At 40.3% G+C, this 21,891-nt stretch overlaps 1 protein-coding gene across 10 annotated transcripts in view; it reads left to right on the top strand.

Annotated features, from left to right (window-relative positions):
• HECW1 (HECT, C2 and WW domain containing E3 ubiquitin protein ligase 1) overlaps nt 1-21,891 on the top strand; it is a 246,136-nt gene that overhangs the window by 187,100 nt on the left and 37,145 nt on the right. For all 10 annotated transcript variants that reach the window (XR_008975135.1, XM_057431266.1, XM_057431262.1 and 7 more), the window contains 9 exons: nt 3,554-3,684; nt 6,313-6,434; nt 9,237-9,422; nt 10,029-10,163; nt 15,799-15,904; nt 16,133-16,229; nt 18,197-18,280; nt 19,260-19,369; nt 21,371-21,491. Coding sequence is in view for 9 of the 10 variants with exons in the window: in XM_057431266.1 (XP_057287249.1) it covers nt 3,554-3,684; nt 6,313-6,434; nt 9,237-9,422; nt 10,029-10,163; nt 15,799-15,904; nt 16,133-16,229; nt 18,197-18,280; nt 19,260-19,369; nt 21,371-21,491 (1,092 nt within the window). In the remaining variant the exon portion in view is untranslated. The remainder of the gene's footprint in view (nt 1-3,553; nt 3,685-6,312; nt 6,435-9,236; nt 9,423-10,028; nt 10,164-15,798; nt 15,905-16,132; nt 16,230-18,196; nt 18,281-19,259; nt 19,370-21,370; nt 21,492-21,891) is intronic.

Below are 21,891 nucleotides of genomic sequence, written 5' to 3'. Positions count from 1 at the left end.
GGGTCTCAGGGTGGAGAAGAGTGGAAGAATCCCCTCCCTCGACCTGCTGGACACACTCCTTTTGATGCAGCCCAGCACATGGTTGATATACATCAGCTTTTTTGTTGGTGGGTTTTGGTTTTTTGATTTGTGTTATTCTTTTGAGTTTGGACTCATGTAAGTGCAGCACAGCCAGGAAAGGAATAAGTGCTTGAGAGAGTCTACCTGGGAATTTACCATTCTGTTAGTTAATGCAGGTTAATCACATTTGTCTTTGTGACCTCCTTGCTTCAAAATTGATTATACCACGTTTTCATGCAGGCTGCCTGGCTTTCATGGTTATGACTTGATTATCATGGGTTTGGGTTGGGAATTCACAGTTAAGGGGACTGACCTTTGAATATGTCTAGTTTTAGTATTCACATATCCAATTGCAAAGTGAGATGTATAGAGCTTTTTCAGCAGTGACATATCTCTCCTTACCCATGTTCCATTGGAAACCAAGCACTTTGCAGCTTAATTTAGTGTGAACTGTCATGGCTTCTTGGGACAGAGGAAGAAAGCTGACGATTCTCTGCTGTCTTCCAAAGAGTTCAGTTGGTTTGAGAAGTTGAATACAGAGGTCTCCTATTGTTCCCAATTTTGGGAACAGTTCCTAAGATTCTAGTAAGAGATTCATACTAGATCTCTGAGTGTTTGTCCAATGGCAAGTTACTGCTGTGTTTTCAACGTGGCTGCTGTAAGTTTTTCAATTATTGTTGTCCTAAAACTAATCTCAATTATTTCATCTCTCCAGATTTCAGGATTGTGAGGAAAACCCCTTTTCATAAATGGTTATTCTCAGCACTATGGAGGATCAGACTTTGTTTTAAGCACTCGTTTTAGAAAGACTGTTTTGTTATAAAACTTCATTATTTGAAATGCTCTTCAGCAGACGTACCCAAGAATCATTTTAGGTGAGGCAACAGCAAGCATAGACCTTGCTGATAGAATTAGCAGCAGCCTGAACTTTTGCTCTAACCTCAAACAAAATTTGGACTCAGGATTGCTTAGCAGTTTGAGAAAACTTGGCGACTTTTCTTTTCAAACCAATCTACTCGCTTTCCAGCTTCCTGGTTTCATTTGTGGAAGGGGATGGAAAGACCAAAATATTACAAGGAAGCTTGGTATTTCCAGCCCAGCCAAAACCACAAAGCTTTGGAAACTCAACTTGAAGAAAATAAACCCTACAGCTGTGATTGAGCCTAGTCCTGCTTTCCTTTTGTGCTCCCATTAGCTGTACTAGCCACTTGAGTATACAGGGAATGCAAAACTGGAATCCAGGTGTTGGGCAAACTCCAAGAAGACAGTCATACTTCTTATTTTAAAGACTCTTGCTCATTTTCTATAGCACTATTTGACTTGCTTACTTGTTAGCAAACCAGATAACAGCCTTTTGTTCAAGCTCTGTTGGAAAGATGCTTTGCAGCATGTGTACATCTAGATGTGTCTTTGCATTAACCTAAAAGGTACGAATGACACGATAAATGGTAACCCAAATAGTTATAAGACATCCACACACTGGTATTTCTAAACCTCCATTTCTTTGACAAATCATTTTGATAGGAGACTGCAATTTCCAGAGGCATTCCCATAACTTTTGCACTTTCAATGTTTTCTCCAACAACTGTGGCATTTTCTGGTATTTATAGAAGTTTATTTTATAGTCTAGAGACCTAAAAAAAAAGTGTAGCCTTTTGTTGGCATACAGCTAGGGTTACTCTGTAAGGTTTGCCAACAGGGATTTTCTACCATCTAATTAAATTGAATCTGCAAGGTTGGGTTTATATATGTGCTTATATCCCTTGATTATATGAACTCCCTTTTTTTTTTTCCTCCCCTCTCTGTTGCATGTGGGTGTTGTAAAACTGGAGGGTGCTGGAATGGAAAGTTCATTCAACTGCCTGCAGTCAAGTGAATAAAAATGTAAAACATAGGTCTAAAGCAGAGGATTTAAAGCTGCAGTAACTTCATGTTGTTGGGAAACCTGCTATCAGAGTTTCCTTGTGAAGATGGGTGTTTACTTAAACTGTCAGAATATGCACAAAATGTAGCTTCACATGACTTTGAGTACTGGGGACACACATAGTACTGTGAAAGCTTTAGAATATATCTATTAAAACTTCAATAATTTTTCCTAATTACCTCCAGCCCATCTGCCTAAGATTGGATTGCAGAGAGCTACTGGAGATGATGTCTGTTGAGAGATGCAAAAGCCAAATCCTAACTGCTTGTCTTTGATGATCCCTTGCACTTTGAGGAGCTAACTCCTGATTAGCTTCTGATTTGGAGTAACGCATGCATAAATAAAGAGAGAGAAAGGAAGTGAAATTTGTAAGTCAGAACTTGGGCTGAGGAAAGTAAAAAGAGTGTAAGACAGGAAAATGAGAGACAAGCAATGCTGGATCAGATTAAAGGCAGGCAGTAAAGCTATTCTGGTCTATATACGTATGGAAATGCAATCCAGAAATAAGGATTAAAAATACTAGGGTGGAGTAAACCTAATTAAAATGATTAATAGTGCCTATTTTCTTTCTTTTCTTTCTCTTCATGTTGCTTTCTTTTGCTTGTCTTTGTCTCTGTATATAAAATATATTCTTTTATTCAATATATGTCTTCTATTCATAGCTTGTCAATAGAACCAAAGAAACCTTGATCTCTCATCTTACTCATCTTCTGTGTGAGTGAACAAGTTAACTAGAACTTGTTTTGTGTAGTGCAAATTCAAAATACTTCAGGTTATTCCCACAGTGTTATCCTCCTCACTGTTGTTTTCATATCTTTATATTTTTTCCTCTTCCTTGCTCTGCAACTAGTCGCCATACAAACTAAATGCTCAAGCCCACTGATTTCCAACATAACACATCCTCACACTGTTCACTCAGCTCATGTGTTATATCCTACTCTATTTTCCTGTGGCTGTCATATCAGTGAGATTGTAGCTGTTGGGGTCACACTACCTACTAGTTTACACTCCATATTGCCTACTAAAATGGAAGTGTTCCCAACTGCTGGCTGTGCAATATCGTAATAAACATTTTGCGAACACTCTTAATAACCTTTTTAGGGATGAACATGTGCATCCAACATTGTCATAACATTTAAGGGTACTCAGTGCATCACAGGATTGATCCTTACTTCATTGGTTGTGCTACCATAAGACTAAATGAGGGGGGGAACCATGATCCACCAGTAGATTCAGGTTGCAGACATCCAGATGTTTTAAAGGGAAGCCTTGTAGCAACCTGTAGCCTAAATACCTGTCTAAATTTGACCTTTGAGCATTCCTTGCTTTGTACTCTCTGTAGCTATTTGTCAGTCAGTGCAGAAGGACATATTAGCAGAGTAATGGTTGGCCCAAGTGCGAGTAGCTGCATCAGTTGAAGGGGAGAAATTAGATGTACTCTTACTCTGTTGCATGATCAAGATAGAACTATGGAGTCATTCAAAACCGGTGCTGATTGTTGAGGGAGAAGGGACCAGAAAGCTCTTCTGTTAACTAAAGCATGTTGTTCCTTTCTCCGAATGTATGCAGGTACCAAAATATCCAGCGAACTATTGCCACAGAGCGGACTGAAGACGATGCTGTAGTAAACAACAGGGTGGAGAGAGTTCCCACTGGAGGAGGAAGTGACTCTGAGGCAGAACCTTCCCAGCAAAGCTCAGGTATGGGGGAAGCTGTTGAGTGGTGTATGTTCAGTGCCATTCAATGGTGGCATTCAGTTCTGAGAAAATCTGCATTTATATGGGAGACTGGAACTTTATTGTACTGGATTACAAGATCTAGTTAAAAGAAAAAAGTTTGTGCTTGAAGCTGCAGGTTTTAGATCTGAAGCTACAGGTAGGAAGCTAGATACAAAGGGCCTCAGTTTTTTTAACAGCTACTGAGACAGACAAAGTATTTTTTACTTTAGTAAAGGGCTATTTGAAATTAAAATGTAAAAGACATTTGGTTTTTATACCTTAGCAGTTACAAAACCAGCCCTGTCTTACTTTTGCTGCAGTGTGATTTTTTTGTCTCAGGGCATTGCAGTTTATTTTCTCCAGGCATGGCTTCTGAACTGCCACATATGCCCATACCTGCAGCAACTCTGGCATCAAGTGTGAAATACCTGTGGGTTTAAAGCTGCAATTTTGTGATATCCATGAGCTGATGTAAGTAAGTGTGAGCTGCCACTGAAGGAGGCACAGCTGGGTTTTTTTGCTCATCACTAACTTACCTGACCAGACCCCATACCAGAGCAAAAAACTGACCTGCATGAAAAAGGCTTTGTTGCTTGTAATTGACCTTGTTTATAGCCAGATTAGTTCTTTCATCCAGCTCATTAGGTGACCAGATAAGAAGAGTGTCACTACAAAGAAGATAACATGTACCCAGGGCAGGATGGGATGGCAGGGAACTCTTCTGCTCCTTTTGGTGGTAGTCATATTTTCTTAAAACATCTGTGAAACCATAGCCTAAGTTTTTCGGGTGAGAAACACCAGCAATCACTCTAGTGACTGCTTTGCAACTTGTGGACATGCAAAAATGGCTGTCTACTTTGAGAACTCTTATCACCAAAATGAGCAGAGAGTTCTCTTCCTTTGGATCATTCTCACCTCCACCTAACTTTGGTTTCTGTGTTGTCTGCTGGAAGTCTGACTTCTTGCCATCCTTTTGCCATCCCTCTGTAAATAGCATTGACAAAGGGAAAGAACCAGCACAACATCTCCTTGACTTTTCTTGTTGTTCCATGTTGAATAGGAAGAATTACACAGAGAAGCAGTTTTAATTTTTTTTAACAAGTTTAGAAAAATACTCGGTTTTGCCTGTTTATTTTTCTGATCCATTATGTAATTATAGCTTGAAAATCAATTTTGTCCAAGACTGTTTAAAGTTTGATATTCAAAGCTTCCTTACAATCCTTTGTACTGCAATTTATGGAAGCCTTTTACCTATGCTGGATCTTATAGGGAGAACCCACTCCTCTGTGTGAAATGGAAAGGAGATACACATTGCATTATTAGTATTTAACTTAAAAGTAATGCAGTCATTACTTGTAACACGTGTAATCACTTGCTATCATAGCCTACATAATAAAATAGTAAGTCAATAGGAATTGCTACCAGTAAGTATTTAAGTCAGTTTATTAAGTAACATTCACTTTTTTAACCCTGAAGACCTAATGAGTATGATATATGTCATCTTAAATGATTAGGTAATTGCTTTTGGTATAGGTAATTGCTTTGCTTTTAAAAGAAGAAATCAATATTGTATAAAGCCAAGAATTAAAAAATCAAGGGTGATATAATCACACTAGAATAAGAAAAAGCTGCAGTATGATACATTTGCTGTTTGCCTTTTAACTGAAGGTGTCAGAAGGAATACAATTTAGGCACATTAATCCAAGCCAGTAGACATCAGTTTAACTCAGTTACAGCAGTTTAACAGTGGATCCAGTCTGCAGTTTTAAGTGGATAAAATAATGTGAGGTGTCTAGCAGGAAGAAAAGAAAATGGGAATCTGTATTTATTCTGTTGATAATGTCTGCATCTGACTTCCTCGGACGACAAATAAAAGTTGGCTTGCATTTGAAAACACCAGAACTGCTCACTGAAGCCATAATTCCATGCTAGGAAGTATTTTCTGGTGGCTGTAGAAGGTCAAGGAGTTCCTACTTCTAAAGAGTTACATTCTCAAATGCTCAGTTCCGTGCTTTGTGAGTTGATACAGGTTAAAAATAATCCCTTTGTGTCTGTTTTTGTTTTCTTGACCGTACAAGTCTCCAAAACCATGGGCTTTCCTAAACTAGTGCAATTACTAGTAAAGGACAATGCTTTGCAGCACAAGCATGGATGTGAGTGGCTGAGGAGGGGGCTTCCTTAACCCAGTCTCTACCACATGCTTTCTGCTGGCAAACCTCATCAGGCTGGATTGGGAAATCAGATCTCTCTAAAATCAGCAGTGGGGGGAACAGTCAGGACCTGGGTGACAATACTGAATTGAATCAGCTGGTAAGTCTGTTGCAATCACATCAATATTTAGAGACAGCAGTAGATATGACACAGAGTATTATAACATACAGTACACAAAAGCGTCTAGCTTCTGCCCTTGCACTGCACCACTAACCACAAGGAGAAAGTGCTGATTTGCCAGCAGACTTGTCTAGGAGACACAAAGAAGGAAGGTGCATTGAGCAGGATGGTGACTTTTTTATACTATCACTTTTGCAGCCATTTATTAAAGGTTAAATAATGACTGCACTTGCCACTATATTAATAGGATTTTGCTGCTTGTTTGTGTTTATTGTCCAGAGATTAGGAGGGAAGGTTCCCTTTCTCCTGTGAATTCTCAAAAAATCACCTTGTTGCTGCAGTCTCCAGCTGTGAAGTTCATCACGAATCCTGAGTTCTTCACTGTGCTGCATGCAAACTATGTGAGTAATTATGATTTGCTCTCTCACATTACTGGTTTCTGAATACAGGTGCTGCACCCCAGGCTTGCAGGGAGGATGCACAGTGAATTTGAGCTGCATGATTCGGGGCTCAGTTGTTCTTTCTGAGCACCAGACCAGGTTGGGGACAGTATAGACAGGCTGCTCCAAGGACTTTCTTGCTGGAATTCTGCCTCATACAAGGAATTTCCTGGTACAGAGAAGCTCATTAATGTTATCCTTCCAGAATAAGCAGGAACCCTTGCTTTCAGCTCGGTTGATTCTGTTGTCTGTTGCTGCAGGGAGTGAGGTTGTTACCTTTAGAGCCATGTTCCGGAGAAATCTTACTCGGATACCACCAACTCCTAGGGAAATAAAGAGAAAACACTGTTAGTTGACACAGTTTGCATTCCCAAGAATAAGGTGGGCATAATGCAGTGAAAGAAATACTGACTTGAGTCAGTGTAGCTATTTTGGAAAACACAAGAATGAGAATGAATTCTCAAAATTCAAATAACTTTTCTTTTGCCATTAATGCAATAAATCTGTAATTTTTCTTGCAAACCTGGAGCAGAGTGGAAAAATTTTATGATAGGACAACAAGGAGGAAGTAGATAGGGAAATATCACAAGGAGATGCAGTTCTAGTTCCCCATATCTTGAACGTAGCTCAGCTAGGCATCTACACAAGACTTGGGAATATTTGGAAAGTCATCCATTTCTGGGTAGGGATGACCTTTCTTTTTGAAAGGAAAAGAAATGAAAGCACTTCAGGAGTTGATCAGCAGAGTTTTTTGCTAACTATAGGCATCAAGTTTTGGCTGTAGTGCTTTGCGGGTTTAAGCCAGCTGTCCGTCTCCATCTGCCAGAGATTATTGCCTGTGAAATCCACAGAGGAAGGGATATATTAACTCATCTGATATTACCTGAACTAGGTGATATAAAGTCATGAAGTCTTCCATTGATGTGCTGCTATATGATGATTTATAGCCGGGAGCAGTATCATTTTCATTTGGCATAGTTTTTTGCCAAATAAGCAACTGATTCCATAGTGGTGTAAGGAACAGCTCACAAGGGACTGAATCCCAGTTTTATTTCTCACTGAAATAAAAAAGCTAAGAGAGGCCTTCAGTTTGAGCTATATAAAGTTGTCTCCGCGAGAGCCAGAATGATCTACTGAAACATCTGTCAAATGGTCATACAGATTCCACTTGTACAGGAATAATGGCCCACATAACTTTTGGCTTAACAGGGTTGTAATATTTTAACCACAAGCGCCTATTAAAATCTCAAGCTATTAATTATACCAATGAAGTGGGGATTGGAAAATATTATCTCACAGTTAGAACTAAAAGGGAAAGGCTCTAATTTTTCAGATATTTTATTTCCATGGAGGAATAAAACTACATTACATTTTTTGTTTCCCTTAGTGCAGCTAAGAGATACTCAGACAGTCATTGATCACACACAAGATCAAAATACAACTTCTGTCGTGGAGTAGGCTGGGATCTTACCCATTCGTGACCATGAAGCTTTCCCAGGTTATAACCAGGTCATATCTTTAGGGCAGAGATTATATCTCTGTGATTTCATAACATTTACCAAACCCTTGCTATAATTAAGGACCCTGTGCTACAGGGAGCATTCTCCTCTCAGCACTACCACCCTGATAAAGCCTTACATAATAAAGATAATATTTGCCAATGTTTAGTGCATTATAGTGGTTAAGATGCATTAAAAAGTACTGGAAAATTGAGAATTAAAAGCTGCCAGGTCAGATTCTCTGGGCAGATTACTGGTATGCACGCTGGGACTCACTTCACTGGAGGCACAAGTCCTGCAGTATCCTTTATTATTCTAGTGAGTAATTAAAGCCTTCGGGCTGACCAGCAGAACCAATGCACTCATTTTCTCTCTAGAGGTAAGCTTTTGTAAGCTTTCCTACCCTGTGTTGAGGAGCTTTTCCCCTGAAGTGAAAGATCCCAAGAGTAGCATGTAGGTGAGAAAAAGTGTGGTTTGTGCTTTATTGAATACACTGTGGCAACAAATAGAGTTCACTTTGGTCCTTACTCTGCAACCAGATCAACGCTAACTCACTTGTGAACCGCACCAGGGCATGTTCTTCTAGGAGGTGTATTTAATGACCATTGTGAGATATTAACGAGCTGCCCGAGGGGTGGCATTCATCTGATTCATGAAAATATCTCTATCTGACATGCTTTGTGGTCATTGGAGAAACAAACACTCACTTACAGGAAACGATTCCTATCTTCCAGAAATAGACAATTTAAAGTGTCTGTTTCTGGCTTGTGGCTATGAAGTGACCATAAAGTGGCAAGCTTAGATGTAGACATCTGCACTGTAGTCCTCTTAAGTTCATGAATCCTATCGCATGCATCTTGATTTGAATTATAGCATAAATACACATTCATAACTATCTTTGCATCTTTCTGGCTTCATCCAGTCACACATGAATTCACCAGTGAAAGCACTGAAATAGGCACAGCTACATTCATCCTGAGTGTGTGGTGTTTTAGCTCACTATCTGTTTGGAGTGCATTAGAAAGGCAGTTTATGCACAAGCGAACTGTGCATAACATTTGGGATATTTCACTTTCCAGATTGTATTTCTTAATTCTAGGTATTCATGTGAAGTAGTCATTCAAATCAAAACAGTGAGATGGAAATGATTCTTTACTCTAGAAGGATTTGTTTCAGTTCTTTGGGCATATGTCCCATGAAATAACCAAATATGTTGTTTTGACATCAGAACTGGTTTTCCTCACTTCTGTTTTCCATCTCTTAGAGTGCCTATCGAGTCTTCACTAACAGTACATGCTTGAAGCATATGATTCTGAAGATCCGTAGAGATGCTCGCAATTTTGAGCGCTATCAGCACAACAGAGACCTGGTAAATTTTATCAATATGTTTGCTGATACCCGACTGGAGCTTCCTCGTGGCTGGGAGATAAAAACTGACCAGCAAGGCAAGGTAAGGGTGCCAATAAAACGGATCACTTGTTTAACACAGGACATGGGGCTACATGATTACCAAAGGTTCCTTCCTTCTTGACTCAAAATTTGTGGGGGTTTGGTTTAAACAACACAAGCAGCAAGCACAGTTTTCTTAAAAGCAGAGAAAAGCTTCAAGAGCAAATGTTTTGAAGCATAGTGGTGACCCCTAGCTTTCTGTGGAATTTTTTATGGGTTCAACATTGGACTATTAAAAATAGTTTAAGTCATAGTTTAGATCTGTCATAACTGCAAAATTTGGCTTAGGGTGTTTGCCTCCAGTGAAGCCTTGCTAAGTGACTTTTGGAACCACTGAACAGGCTAAAGCAGTGTTCCATTCTTTTCTCTCTTGTTTACCACATGGCCGTTACACATGATTTTGACCTGCGTAGCTTCAGGTATTTGCCAAGAGCTATTCTAGCTTTGACTAAGAAAGTCCTGTCATTTACAGATGTCTTCCATGGGCTGTACCTAAACAGGGTATTTGTGACACACAGTAGCCAGTGGTTTTCACTTTATGATCCCACAATATCACCACAGTGTTGCCAGTCATCTTACAAAAAACCATTATTCCCCTGTGTTTCAGTCTTTCTTCGTTGACCACAACAGCCGTGCTACCACCTTCATAGATCCCAGGATCCCCCTGCAGAATGGCCGTCTCCCCAATCACCTGACTCACAGGCAGCATCTGCAGCGACTTCGTAGCTACAGCGCTGGAGAGGTAACGATGCTGGTATCAATGCAGTTACTTTTGACAGCAGTCGTCTGTAGAACTAAAAGCACTCCTTATCTTTGAAATGCATTTAAACAGAATGTCGTGTGGATTTTTGTCTTCCAATGGAAGTAAGGGATTTTTTTCTTTCTGAAGGGTTTATCTCGGAGCTTGCTGGTAGTGCAGGTTCATACTTTGACTATTTTCAGAATAAAATAAGAAACAAGTAAAACTAAATAATGGAAGTGAAATAATGACAAAAAAGATTTTAAAAGAAGAATCTGTATTTGACATCCTAGTCTTGCTTAAGTGAAGTCATTGTTTTTATAGCCTGCTGCTTCAGCAGCTTCAGATGTTTCTTCATTCCCCACTGTGACACTGTGCTCTGAAAAGATATCCCTAGCAGTAGTGTAGTAATGTATGTTGACGTTTGCTTCCCTAGCTTTCAACCACATTAAACATCTTTCCTGTGTTTCATGGGGGTGATTTGTATCACTGAGGGCCATGGGCAGGATTGATAGAAGCATAAATACTGGGTTTGTATTGTGGATTTAAGGAGGAAAAAGGACCAGCAATCAGATTCTTCATGTAACAAAACCATGCAGTTGAACATCTGTAAAGATTGAAGCTGAACAGCAGTAAAGATTAAGGATCTTCCTCTTCCAGAAAAACATCTGGGGAAATGCTTGTGAAGTTAACATTGGGATTTATTGCAGCAGGACCAGCCTGAACACCTCCCACTGCCAAATGGGGTTGGGATCAGGAAGTCAGAACTTCAGAACCAAAGGCAAAGCAGGCATGAGTAGCTTGGGTAGATTTCCCCCATCTTGGGTGAACACAGCAATATGTTTTCTGAAGACAGAAGTGTATCAATGGATCTGTTTCAATCACATCTTCTCACCAACTTAGCAACCTCTATCTGCCAACAGCCTGCAGTTTAGTATTGCTGTTGTGACTAATCTGTTGACATGAATGTGAAAGTCACCTACATGCTGATTCATATTTGGGCCCATGCTTGCCTGGGGCTTGCTTACAATTTCACCATATCAGGGACAGAAACACCACTGAGCAACTCAGGTTACCTAAGCCAAAACATACACTTGGTTTTGCAAGTGCTGTCAAGGCTGACAGAGAACAATTTGCAATAAACCCAAAATATCAAGTACAGGGGAGGGAGTGAAAAGCATTGAATATTTCTGAGTAATGATTCTCTGGGGAAATTAAAAAACTGTTAATTGAGGCCACTGATTTGGCATGATCAGCCAATGAAACAGATTTCTGTCTCGGGAGCCATCACTGCTGGCACCTTCATCCCACCGTCTTGGTGGCCTGGATCTCACAGTGCTTTTGCACCCTTGTCATAATCAGTAGCTTCCACTCTGGAAGTACTACTTCTCCACTGGAAGGACTCCCATTGTTTTACAAGGACTTTTTATTGGTGCCTAAAAGCCCACCATTTTCAAGGTGAAGATTCAACCCTTTGCAACTCAGCCCATTTATTAAGAGCCACACGGTCCATGGTGTTTCTTCCAAGTCTATTTGGATGTGCTTTTATCCTATAAATCATGTTTGTGGGGACACACTTGGGGCTTTGTCCTGGCCATGTGTCAGCCGTCTGCAGTCCAGCTGGTTTCTTTGCTGAGCAGGTGATGCGGCCTCTGGAATCCATCACCAGGACAGCAAGAAGGACCAGGAAAGACAATCACAAGTTTTTAACATTATGTACAGGTATCAATTGAGCCCAAAGGAGAGCAGAACAGTGCAGTTCCAATCAGGATAGCTTGTGGGTGCCAGAAAGGATACAGAAGAGAGCCAAGGTAATGAGAGATAAAACTCCCTGCCTTGGCACACACACCTGGCATCCTGCCCAAGTGCCAATGTGAGTTGCCAGTGTCATGTGGACTTCCCAGGGACTTTGTGACACTGACTGATCAGCTGGGGAAAGAGCAGATGAGCCCAAAGTGGGAAAAAGGAAATATCCAGCTTTACACGCTCGGTGGTGGCTCTAAGGTGAGTCACCATAAAGAAATGGTGATGGTTCTAAGAGATTGTGATCTTGGTACTCAACAGTGGACAAAAAAGCAAATGTAATGTCTGGAATTCTTGGAAAATAGATAGAAAGATCTGTTTAATCTGGGAGAGGACAGGCATTACAAGAACTGAGTTTTGGTAGAAAAAGCCAAAATAATCAAAATAAGGCAGGGTTGAAATTCAGTGACAGTAGCTAACCATAGGAACTGACGATTTCATGGGCACTGGGTCTCCATTTCTTCATACTTTCAGGCCAAAACACCATGCAAAAGCCAGTTTTATCTTAGTCACCAACAAGTTTCAAAGCTCCCTGTCCAGGGCAATGCAGTGAATTGGCTGTGGTGCTGGTGTAAAAGTGATCATCTCCAGCTCTCCCACCTATCTTCTAAATTCTTCTAGCTCATCAAAATGTGGCCTTCATTCCTGGCTAATAATCCATGGTACTGAACAGAAAACCTTGCAATACTAATAAAGAATTATTTTTTATTATTTCAAATATACTTTTAAAACTCCCTCATGAAACTGGAACATAAAAAGATGCTTTCTCAGACATGGCCGTTTCCTTTGCTTTATGACATTTAAAACTCATTGTCAGTAGAGAATAGAAAAAGCTATTGCATAGCTACTATAGAGGGCTCGCTGTTGCTTCCAAGTACTTTTATTCAAGGCTTACCTCAACTATTAAGAGGCCAAGTGAAGATGAAACCTGCCCTTTTTCCCCTCAATCTCCATACGGTGAGCTGTGTTTTTAAATGGCTGTGCATATAATAGTACTCCATTTTGCTCCAACAAAGCATCCATTACATAAATCTGTAATATTTATGCTTTTCTTTATGTTGAAGTATTCTCCTAAATGAAAGAGCTCTCTAAAAACTTTTGCTATCCACCTGAGTAGATTCTTGATTTTAAATAGTATTATATACATATATTTGACAAAAATGCTACAGATTCTTTCATAAGCACTTATTTAAGGTATCAATCTTTTACAGGAAAAAGGTGATTGATGCTTCTCTTGGTTACCTGATTTTTGAAAAGCGAAGTTCAGGGAGCTGTACTGGCCACCAGTAAATAGGAGAACACAGGTCACCAAGTGCTTTGTTTCCTTCTGCCACTGCTATAAACAGAACAGAACAGAAGCACTTTCCATTCTCTCTAAGAGACTTTCCATCTGCAATGGACATGAACATGTACGATTATAGGGTAGGGATTTTAAAGACAAAAAGAAGAAAGAAGCAGGCATCCATAATGAAGAGGCAAGAGTTTCTGGTTAGCAAGAAAAGCAGAGGAGGTACTGGAATATAGCAGTATATAAATCTCCTTACTGACCCAAACCACAATGAGCAAGTAGCAGAATTCAAACAGGCAGGAGCCTCTCAAATCCAGCAGTGATACGAAACCCAGGAAAGGTTATTGTATCATTGAAAGGCTCCTGTGATAGTTTGGACTCTCCACTCTGGTTGCAACATCCCAATATCAATTGCAAAGCTGTTAAGCCTGCCATAAACTTGTCAGATTCCCCTGCTCTAGATGAACCAGGTCACTAAATCGCTAACAGGGGTCACTCTTCTTTTTTTAATTAGACAATAACATGCTTATCTAAATGAAATGATACTATTAAAAAGTAGACAACATGCTTGTGATTAAACATTGAATTGCAGCTATCAATTAATTGTACTGTATTAGCTAAAGATTGGAAAGAGGAGTGTTAGCAAAATGGAAGTTAATTGGACAGCTGGGAATTTTCCTCTTGTGTTGCCAGAGAAAAATTGTTTAGAGGTGTAAGTGTGTAAAGAGCATGATGCTGGTGATGAAGAGAAGGACAGCACCACAGCACGTGCAATTTATTATGGTGAGGTGCATACAGAACTAGATTCCTATAATCTAGATGACTTTAGCTATTAAACCAGAACTGGGGAGAAGGGAAGCGGGGAGTGAAGGCTCCTGTTCAGTGAAGGGCTGTAGACACTTTTCCTTTCAGAAAGATGCCTGGGCCAGAGGGTAAAAGCTTCTTAAAACTGTGTCAGTTGGCCCATGGGGGTGTGTGAAGGAGACAAAGGAAGAAGATATAGCACAGCACGGAGGGACTTAGTGAATTGTGTATGGCCTGCTTGAAAGTTCTTCCTGTGTTTAAAGGTGAGAAGGGTTGGACCAAGGTTAGCACATCAGTCCATTAAATACTGTGGCCTGTTCTCTCTGACACTGGGATAACTGTGTTGCAGTCAGCAGAAGCACACCGATATAAAACGGGTGCAAGTAAAATCATAACTGAATGATGGAGTAAAACATTCACCATGCCCTTTCTCATCAGTTTTGTGTCTTCAGTTACTGTATGTTTAATTAGAATCATTAAGATTTTAAAATTTTTAACCTGTGGATTGACATATATCAAGTGCATTGACTGGTATCTTGTTACATATAAATATCTTATGCTTTATGTGCTCCAAAGGCAACTTGCCAGTCTTCTCGGCTTTCATTTGTATCCAGTTGGAAGACCTGGCATTTGGCCGTACTACTGAAAATGGGTTGGCACTGTTTGCTTGGATGCAGAGCTAAGCATTTAAAACATTGGAGTAGGGGCAATTTCTTCCTGAAGCAGTTGCCAAGTACTACAATTTGTGCAGTGGAGAAAGGAGCAGCTATTAGCCCAATAGAATGGCAATTGGAATTCCTAACACACCTTGTCCTGATACAGGGTGTCCTCACACTGATTTTGTAGCACTGCTCTTCTGTTGGCTTCCCCGTGGCTGTATTTTGGAGGAACACACATGAAAGAGAGGTGGATTCCTCTCATCTTGCACAAACCCCCACAGAGTTACCCAGCAAGTAATGACTTACTGAAGACAGATTGACAGACCTCATTGTATGGCTTTTTATATCCTCATACCTAAGTGTTTTCCCACCTTTTAATGTATTTGTCTTCCTGACATGATTCCATTCAGTGGATGCTGTTTTTAGTGGCATTCTTTAAGTGCCTTACTTAAGTAGTAGAGATAAATTTCCTTCTTACCACTCTTTCTATCAGCTCTTCAGATTATGTTCCTTTTTCAGTGTATACAATTCAGCTTCTCTTTCTGGTTATGCAAGTTAGGCAACCCCTTTTTGCGACAATATAGCTCTTTTCTGTCCTGTGATCTACATAGATATACCTTCCTTATGTTATTTCCAATATTAAATTCCCCTTCAACATGTTGCATTGTTATGGGTTTTTTTTTCAAATTGACATTGTTGTAAAAACCTTGAAGTAAATGCAGTTGTGCTAGAACAAGAGACTGTATGGTATTATAGAGACTTTTGTTGCACCAGAGGACTCTTATCACTGCAATACCTTTGTGAACTGGCATTTGATTCTGCATTCTGGTGTCTTCACTGCAGCATCAAAGGGATGTGATAGCTGCAGATAATGGTGTCCCTCCATTTGGGAGCACAGAATTACCTGACTGTTTTAAGTTGAAGTATAAAGCTGTAGTTTTTGTACAGTCTTTCTGTCCTTCAGTCACTCAGCATCACAGACCATTGTGAAGGTCAAAGGTGTAAAGATGAAAAACATTTTTGTTGACTGATAGCTACCAACAGTCAGTTCTGATCATTCTTTCCCTTTCCTTTGATGCTATAGGCCTCTGAAGTCTCTCGAAACAGAGGAGTTACTCTGTTGGCCAGACCAGGCAATAGTCTCGTAACAGCTATTCGAAACCAGCACCATCACGAGACATTACCTCTGGGTAAGCCAAGTTTCTTTTTAATTTTCAAAGCAGTGCTCACAAAGATGCTTTTTAGAACATCTCATCAACCACATGCACTGCTTCATGTTGCCCTGTGCCTCACCAGCTGGGCAATGTGCCCCTGCACAGTCATGGTGATGTGACCAGGCCCTCTGTGGGGCCTGGCTTTATTTAACTGGTTACCCCCCAGTAAATAAAGCCTCTGTATTTTTTCCCCCCCTTTTCCAGCTTACAATGACAAGATTGTTGCATTCCTACGCCAACCCAACATTTTTGAGATGCTGCAGGAGCGTCAGCCCAGCTTGGCCAGAAACCATGCGCTCAGGTACTGCTCTTTTCCAGACTGTTGAAACGAAGTTCCAGGAAGGACTTCTGGTAGTGGGGAAAACCAAACTGTAGTAACTGTAGTACAGAAGATGAAGCTGGGCCTCATATGGAACTGTCACCAATAACAAGTAGGTGTTGACCACCAGAATCTGTGTAGTGAATACAGTTATTTTCCACAGACACCCAAGAAGTAAGAAGAATCAAAATAGCTATGGGCAAACAGTGACATATCTTATTTCCATTCTAAGTGTTACAGAATAGCAGCAACTGTCTTCACCTCCAATTGTCACTTCAGTTTTCAGAAGATAGGTTGAAATTGTGTTTGAATGGAAATCAGCAGCAAAACTCCAGTAACTTCATCAGAACCAGGATTTTACCTCATGGTCGGATTTACACCCAGGCCATGGACATTGTCACACTAGATTTCATAAATAGGAACATTATGAGATAGTTCTACTCCTGTCTTTAATCTTTCTCACTTAATGGACTTAATGGAGGTCCTTTCCAAAGTAATCAAATTGTATTTTTCTTTTTCTTATGCCTATTCCTTTCCTTAGGTTTAAAAGAAAAGTGAAAACAGAACCAGAAGTCAGTATAATTTAAACTCATTCTAATTCCAAAGTTAAATTAATTGTTTTGGCCAAGGACCTAAGCTGGCATTAGTTGGTCTCAGCAATGCCAGTCTGACCAAGAATTTAGTTTGTGCTCTGCAGTAGAAAGTGTGGCTGCAGGACTGGTAAAGTAGGGAAGGGAGAGCAAAGGAAGGACCTTAGAGTTCCTGCAGTGCAGTTTCTGCTGATAGCTCTACTGGCTCACTGTTTACCTGTAAGGGCCAGACAAAGAGTTCTTTGGGTGTAAGGATTAGACTTCCTTCCTGGAGGATTTAATACATTCAAATAATATGAGGGAGACAGAATGAAAAATGCTCCCAGTATTCAAGATGTATGTTTCCGTAACTGAGAATTTTTTATCTTCGCCATCAAATTATTCCACACTACTTTTTTTTCCTCAGCTGTAATTTGAATTCTCATTTCTCAGAGAACAGATGATGCTTTTATCTCCTTTTGAGCAGAGAACAAAATTGACTAGTGATAGGGACTAGACAGCTTACCCAGTACATAATGAGATTTGTAACAGGATATTGAGCCATTTGCCTCCAGGTCATTGCTTTGATTATGCCTTAGGTCAGGAGCAATCCCAAGCCACTACCTAATGCTTATACAGCAGCTATTAAGCAAACTCCTAGGAGACAAATGTCTGTCTTATACAGAGCTTGATTCTGCAATACATTGCAGTCCTACCCAGCAAGGTGCTTTAGCACATCCTTGACTTGAGATAGAGCCCTTTTACTTGATACTAGAATAAATACTCTTGGACATGGCAGTGCTTAAGAAACACACTGACAGAATGGAATGTAGATCTCTATCTTCCAGGGTCCTGATCTGCTGATAGGATCCTATCCTGTGTTTCCCACTCCTTCTTAGCAGTCATTTAAACAACAAAATGTATGATTTTACACATGTACTGTATAAATTCTGTGTGATCAATTACTATCAATATATGTTAGTGTTATTTTCCAGATAGGCCTGTCAGAGGTAAAGGAAGTGGTATTGTGTCAAATTCTGTTGATCAAAGGTGGTGTACTAGTTGTAGCCTTAAACAAAAACCCCTGTCTGTCAGTGACCGTAGCTACGGCACTACCCCTGAGCTTGGAGGACTAAGAATCATTCTGTTTTCTAAAATATGGTATAAAATCTGAGTGATAGAAATAGATTACTTTTCTGCAGTTTCTTCATGAGATTAGAAAATGAATCAGGCAGTTAAGATGCTTGCCATTTTTGTAAAGAGAGAAACAGGAACTGGCAAAATACCGAGGAATAAGTCTATGCTTAGTTCATGCCTTGATACTGGCATGATCTCTTCTTTGTCTTTTCTTTCTTCTCAGTACTATTATTTTTGTTTCAGGGAGAAGATCCATTACATTCGGACAGAGGGTACACATGGGCTTGAAAAGTTGTCCTGTGATGCAGATTTAGTAATTCTGCTGAGGTAAGCGATTTGTTCAAAAGCATAATGTCATTACTTATGGTACCAGAGAAGCTGGTTGGCTCTTTCTCATAATTGAAAAGACTTTGTTAAATCTTACAGGTCATTTGTAACTACAGCAGTATTTATTGTTACTGATAGTCACCCAAAATAATCCACCCAGTCTGTCAACTCTTACTTCTGGAAGGCAGCCTCCTTCAGTGCAGTAAGCTCCATCCCCAGCCAGCTGAATCAATATAGCTGTTACCATCAAGTAGCAGAGAAAAAAGAATCGGATCAGAATGTTTTCTTTTTATGGAAAAACTCTTGCTTGTTTGTTTGATTTTTAAAAAAGAGGAAAAACCCTTGTCTTAGTACAAGTACATAATGTAACTGCTTGTGGAATCACTAGTTTTACTACAGCAGCGTTGCCTGCGCACACAGGGCATGCTAATGAAACCTTGATGCACAGTGCAGTGAGCTCTGTTTGGGTAATGTAGATAAGGCTTCAATTTTTATTGGAGCCAGGGAGCTTGATCTTTAAGTCCTAGCTACTTTTGTTCAGCACAGATAAGGAATTATTTTATTGTCTTGGTCTTACATGGAAAACATTGCATTATCCAGGTATTTTTGGTATGCTCTATAGCACTGCCTAATGAAAGAAGTTTACAACTGATGCCCATCAGCTTGATCCAGCTGGTCAAAGAGCTGAGCTGTATGAAAATGTATGACCCAGGAAAAACAACCTGAGAGACACATGTGTGTATCTTTGCTTCTCACTGCTAATATGTTGAAGTTGTCCCTGTTTACTATATAGCCTCAGATGTAGATTAAGCCACTGTGTTAGCATGAAACATAGATAAATTCATTTTGTTCTTCATTACTGGTACCACACCTGATTTGGGAAACCTGTGGATTTTATGAATCCACAAGGTCAGAGATGCACTCAGACTTCATGGGATGAATATGAACCAACTCTCTCCCTGTTGCTTTTTCCATGCAGCCTTTTTGAAGAGGACATTATGTCCTACATACCACTGCAGGCTGCCTTCCACCCTGGTTACAGTTTCTCTCCTCGCTGCTCACCCTGTTCATCACCCCAAAATTCTCCAGGTAAGGGGATGTGAAAAATTATACAAGATCTTGCATTTGTGGTATTTCTCCTGATAAATACACGGGGGCAGCTGACAGCCTGCTAATTCCAGTGCCCACTCCAAATCTGAGCCCAGCTGCTGTGTTACTGAATCAGTCACCATTGCTGTTATGTATCTGTTGATATGTTAACAGTAGCTGAAACACAGAGCTCAGAGATTGTCCATGTGAAAGAAGGTATTTTCCTGCTTTTTGTGTAGTTGGAAAAGATAAGGATAAAAGAATGGTACACTCCAAACAGAATTCACTGACAGGGAAGCACATTCATATTCTGTGACAGCAGCGAAGAGCAGCTTCCAAATCGAAGGTGTATTATAATACTTCCAGTACCCTGGTAAAGTTCAGTCTCCTCCCTTTGGTGTTCCAAAGACTTCTGTTCTTCCCAAGTCACATCTATTTTAAGACCTGAGGTGATCATCTTGATCATGTAGTGTGACCTCCTGTGTTGAGCCCATTAACTTAGGTTTGACGGGAAGCGTATTTTCCAGAAAGACATGCTGTCTGAGAAGGTTATTTCCAGCTGTGGTATGTCTCTGTAGTTATTGTTTATGCTATAGAAATCTGAGGAGCTAATGTCTCCTTTATGCCAAGATATACAACTCCCAGCGCAGTCTCACTGCATGGCTGTGTCCAGTGGCCATTTGGATGGAATCGACAGAAATGTGATCTGAAGAAATCCAGTTTTGGCTGAGCTTTTTAAACATTCATTTAAATTACCTGGTTTCAAACAAAATTAATGGACAAGAGACATTCAGCTCTCAGAGGTGGCTGTGGAAAATTGGAAGGTTTTTCAATGTGAAGGTTAAGTCCTGAACCCTTGTCTGTAGGAGGACAGTGTTTCATCAGAACATCCTCTTTTCATTGTTGGGTTTTAACACCATTGTTAATACAATTCCCCTCATCTACATTGGGGCAGGTCAGAAACAGTCTCCTGCAGACAAAATTCAAAGTATTTAGTGAGAACATGACCTAGACAATATTGAAACCACCGCACTGGTCTTTTACGTGTTCTTGTGAAAACACAAGAAGGGCAGATATTAGTTTCTGGCAACACACTGCTTGCTTATTTCTGCCACTGGCTACATAGCACATGAGAACACCCATTCTCTTATGTCCCGAGGGAAAAAAAAAGCCTTAACAGAAGAAGTGTCACAAGGGATTCTCTTTGCACTGCATGTAAATACGCCTTTCTGTTTTACCAGCAGAGAAAATTAGTAATGTGCTTCCCTCCTGGCAGCCACGATACTTTGTGCTCCCAGTAAATGTGATGGGTGGGGTTTTTTGTGGCCTTCCTATGGAGAATTTTCTGCCAGATTTCTCATTAAAGGCCTTGTTTTTATTGTCTCCTGTAATGAGATAGGGAAATGGGATTTCATGGATCCATTCTTTGACTCTTTATGGCATGACACTTGCTTATACAAAAGGACTAATCAGCTCCTTTGAGAATGCAGACTTCAAAACGAAGCAGGTTCCAAATTGCTGGAAATCTGCTGTATGTGTGAATCACAATAGGGAAATGTAGCATTTCTTGCTGACAGAAATCCTTTTTGATGCCACAAAGAGGGTTTGTGTTGATAGCTGGAAGTGTTTCATATACAATCAGATTAACACAAGGAAACCTGATTCCCAGCTTGGCTAGGGTGCTAGGCTCCAGTGACAAGTGTTGCTTTGAGCTCCAGAGGTTTAATCCTGCCAAGTAAGGAGATCTCCCATACAGTGTAGAGGAGAGAGATCTCTTAAAAGTGCAATAGGTAAAGAAAAGCTAAATACCAATGCCCGTGAGAGGGAGTCATGCATGCCAGTCTTCCTCTGGCCTTTCTGATCCTTGAATTCCTGTCCAGATCAGTCACAGTTAAAGGCTGGCAGCACAAAGGCACACACAAGCCGAGGTTAACAATTCTTCTAGTGAAAAAGATGCAGCCCTTGGAAATCATTGCAATCACTGCATCATTTTCCTCCCAGGTCTGCAGCGTGCAAGTGCAAGAGCACCTTCTCCATATAGGAGGGACTTTGAAGCCAAGCTGCGCAATTTCTATCGAAAACTTGAAGCCAAAGGGTATGGGCAAGGTCCAGGTAAAATTAAGTGAGTATTATGGCAAGTCACTCAAATAGTCTGACATGGTGTAGCTTTGTCTTTTATCATTATCCATGAATGAAGACACTGATAGGAAGTGGGAAACACACCAGAGAATGAATTTTGTACATGAACCATCATCAGGGCAAGGTAAAATCTTAGTATATCCTGCAAAAGAGTGACCTTCAAGTGGCTGTTGAGTCGAAGTTTTATTTCTTACAGATTCGTATTCTTTTGGACTCCCATTACCTACCTGTTTAACAGGGATGTTGGTATTCCTACATGTTACTTGCTAGTAGGAAAATCATCCGTTCAGGCAAACACCCACCAGGGATTAACAGCTGTGTCATTTGTACTGATGAAGTGACTCCAAATCCTTTGGATCTACGTATCAGCATAACTCAGAGAC

The sequence above is a fragment of the Pezoporus wallicus genome, unplaced genomic scaffold (genome assembly GCF_028554395.1).
Source record: "Pezoporus wallicus isolate ANWC-B61680 ecotype Strahan unplaced genomic scaffold, APGP_CSIRO_Pwel_v1 scaffold_11491, whole genome shotgun sequence".
Classification (NCBI taxonomy): domain Eukaryota; kingdom Metazoa; phylum Chordata; class Aves; order Psittaciformes; family Psittacidae; genus Pezoporus; species Pezoporus wallicus.
This window is presented reverse-complemented; position numbering and strand designations above follow the sequence as displayed.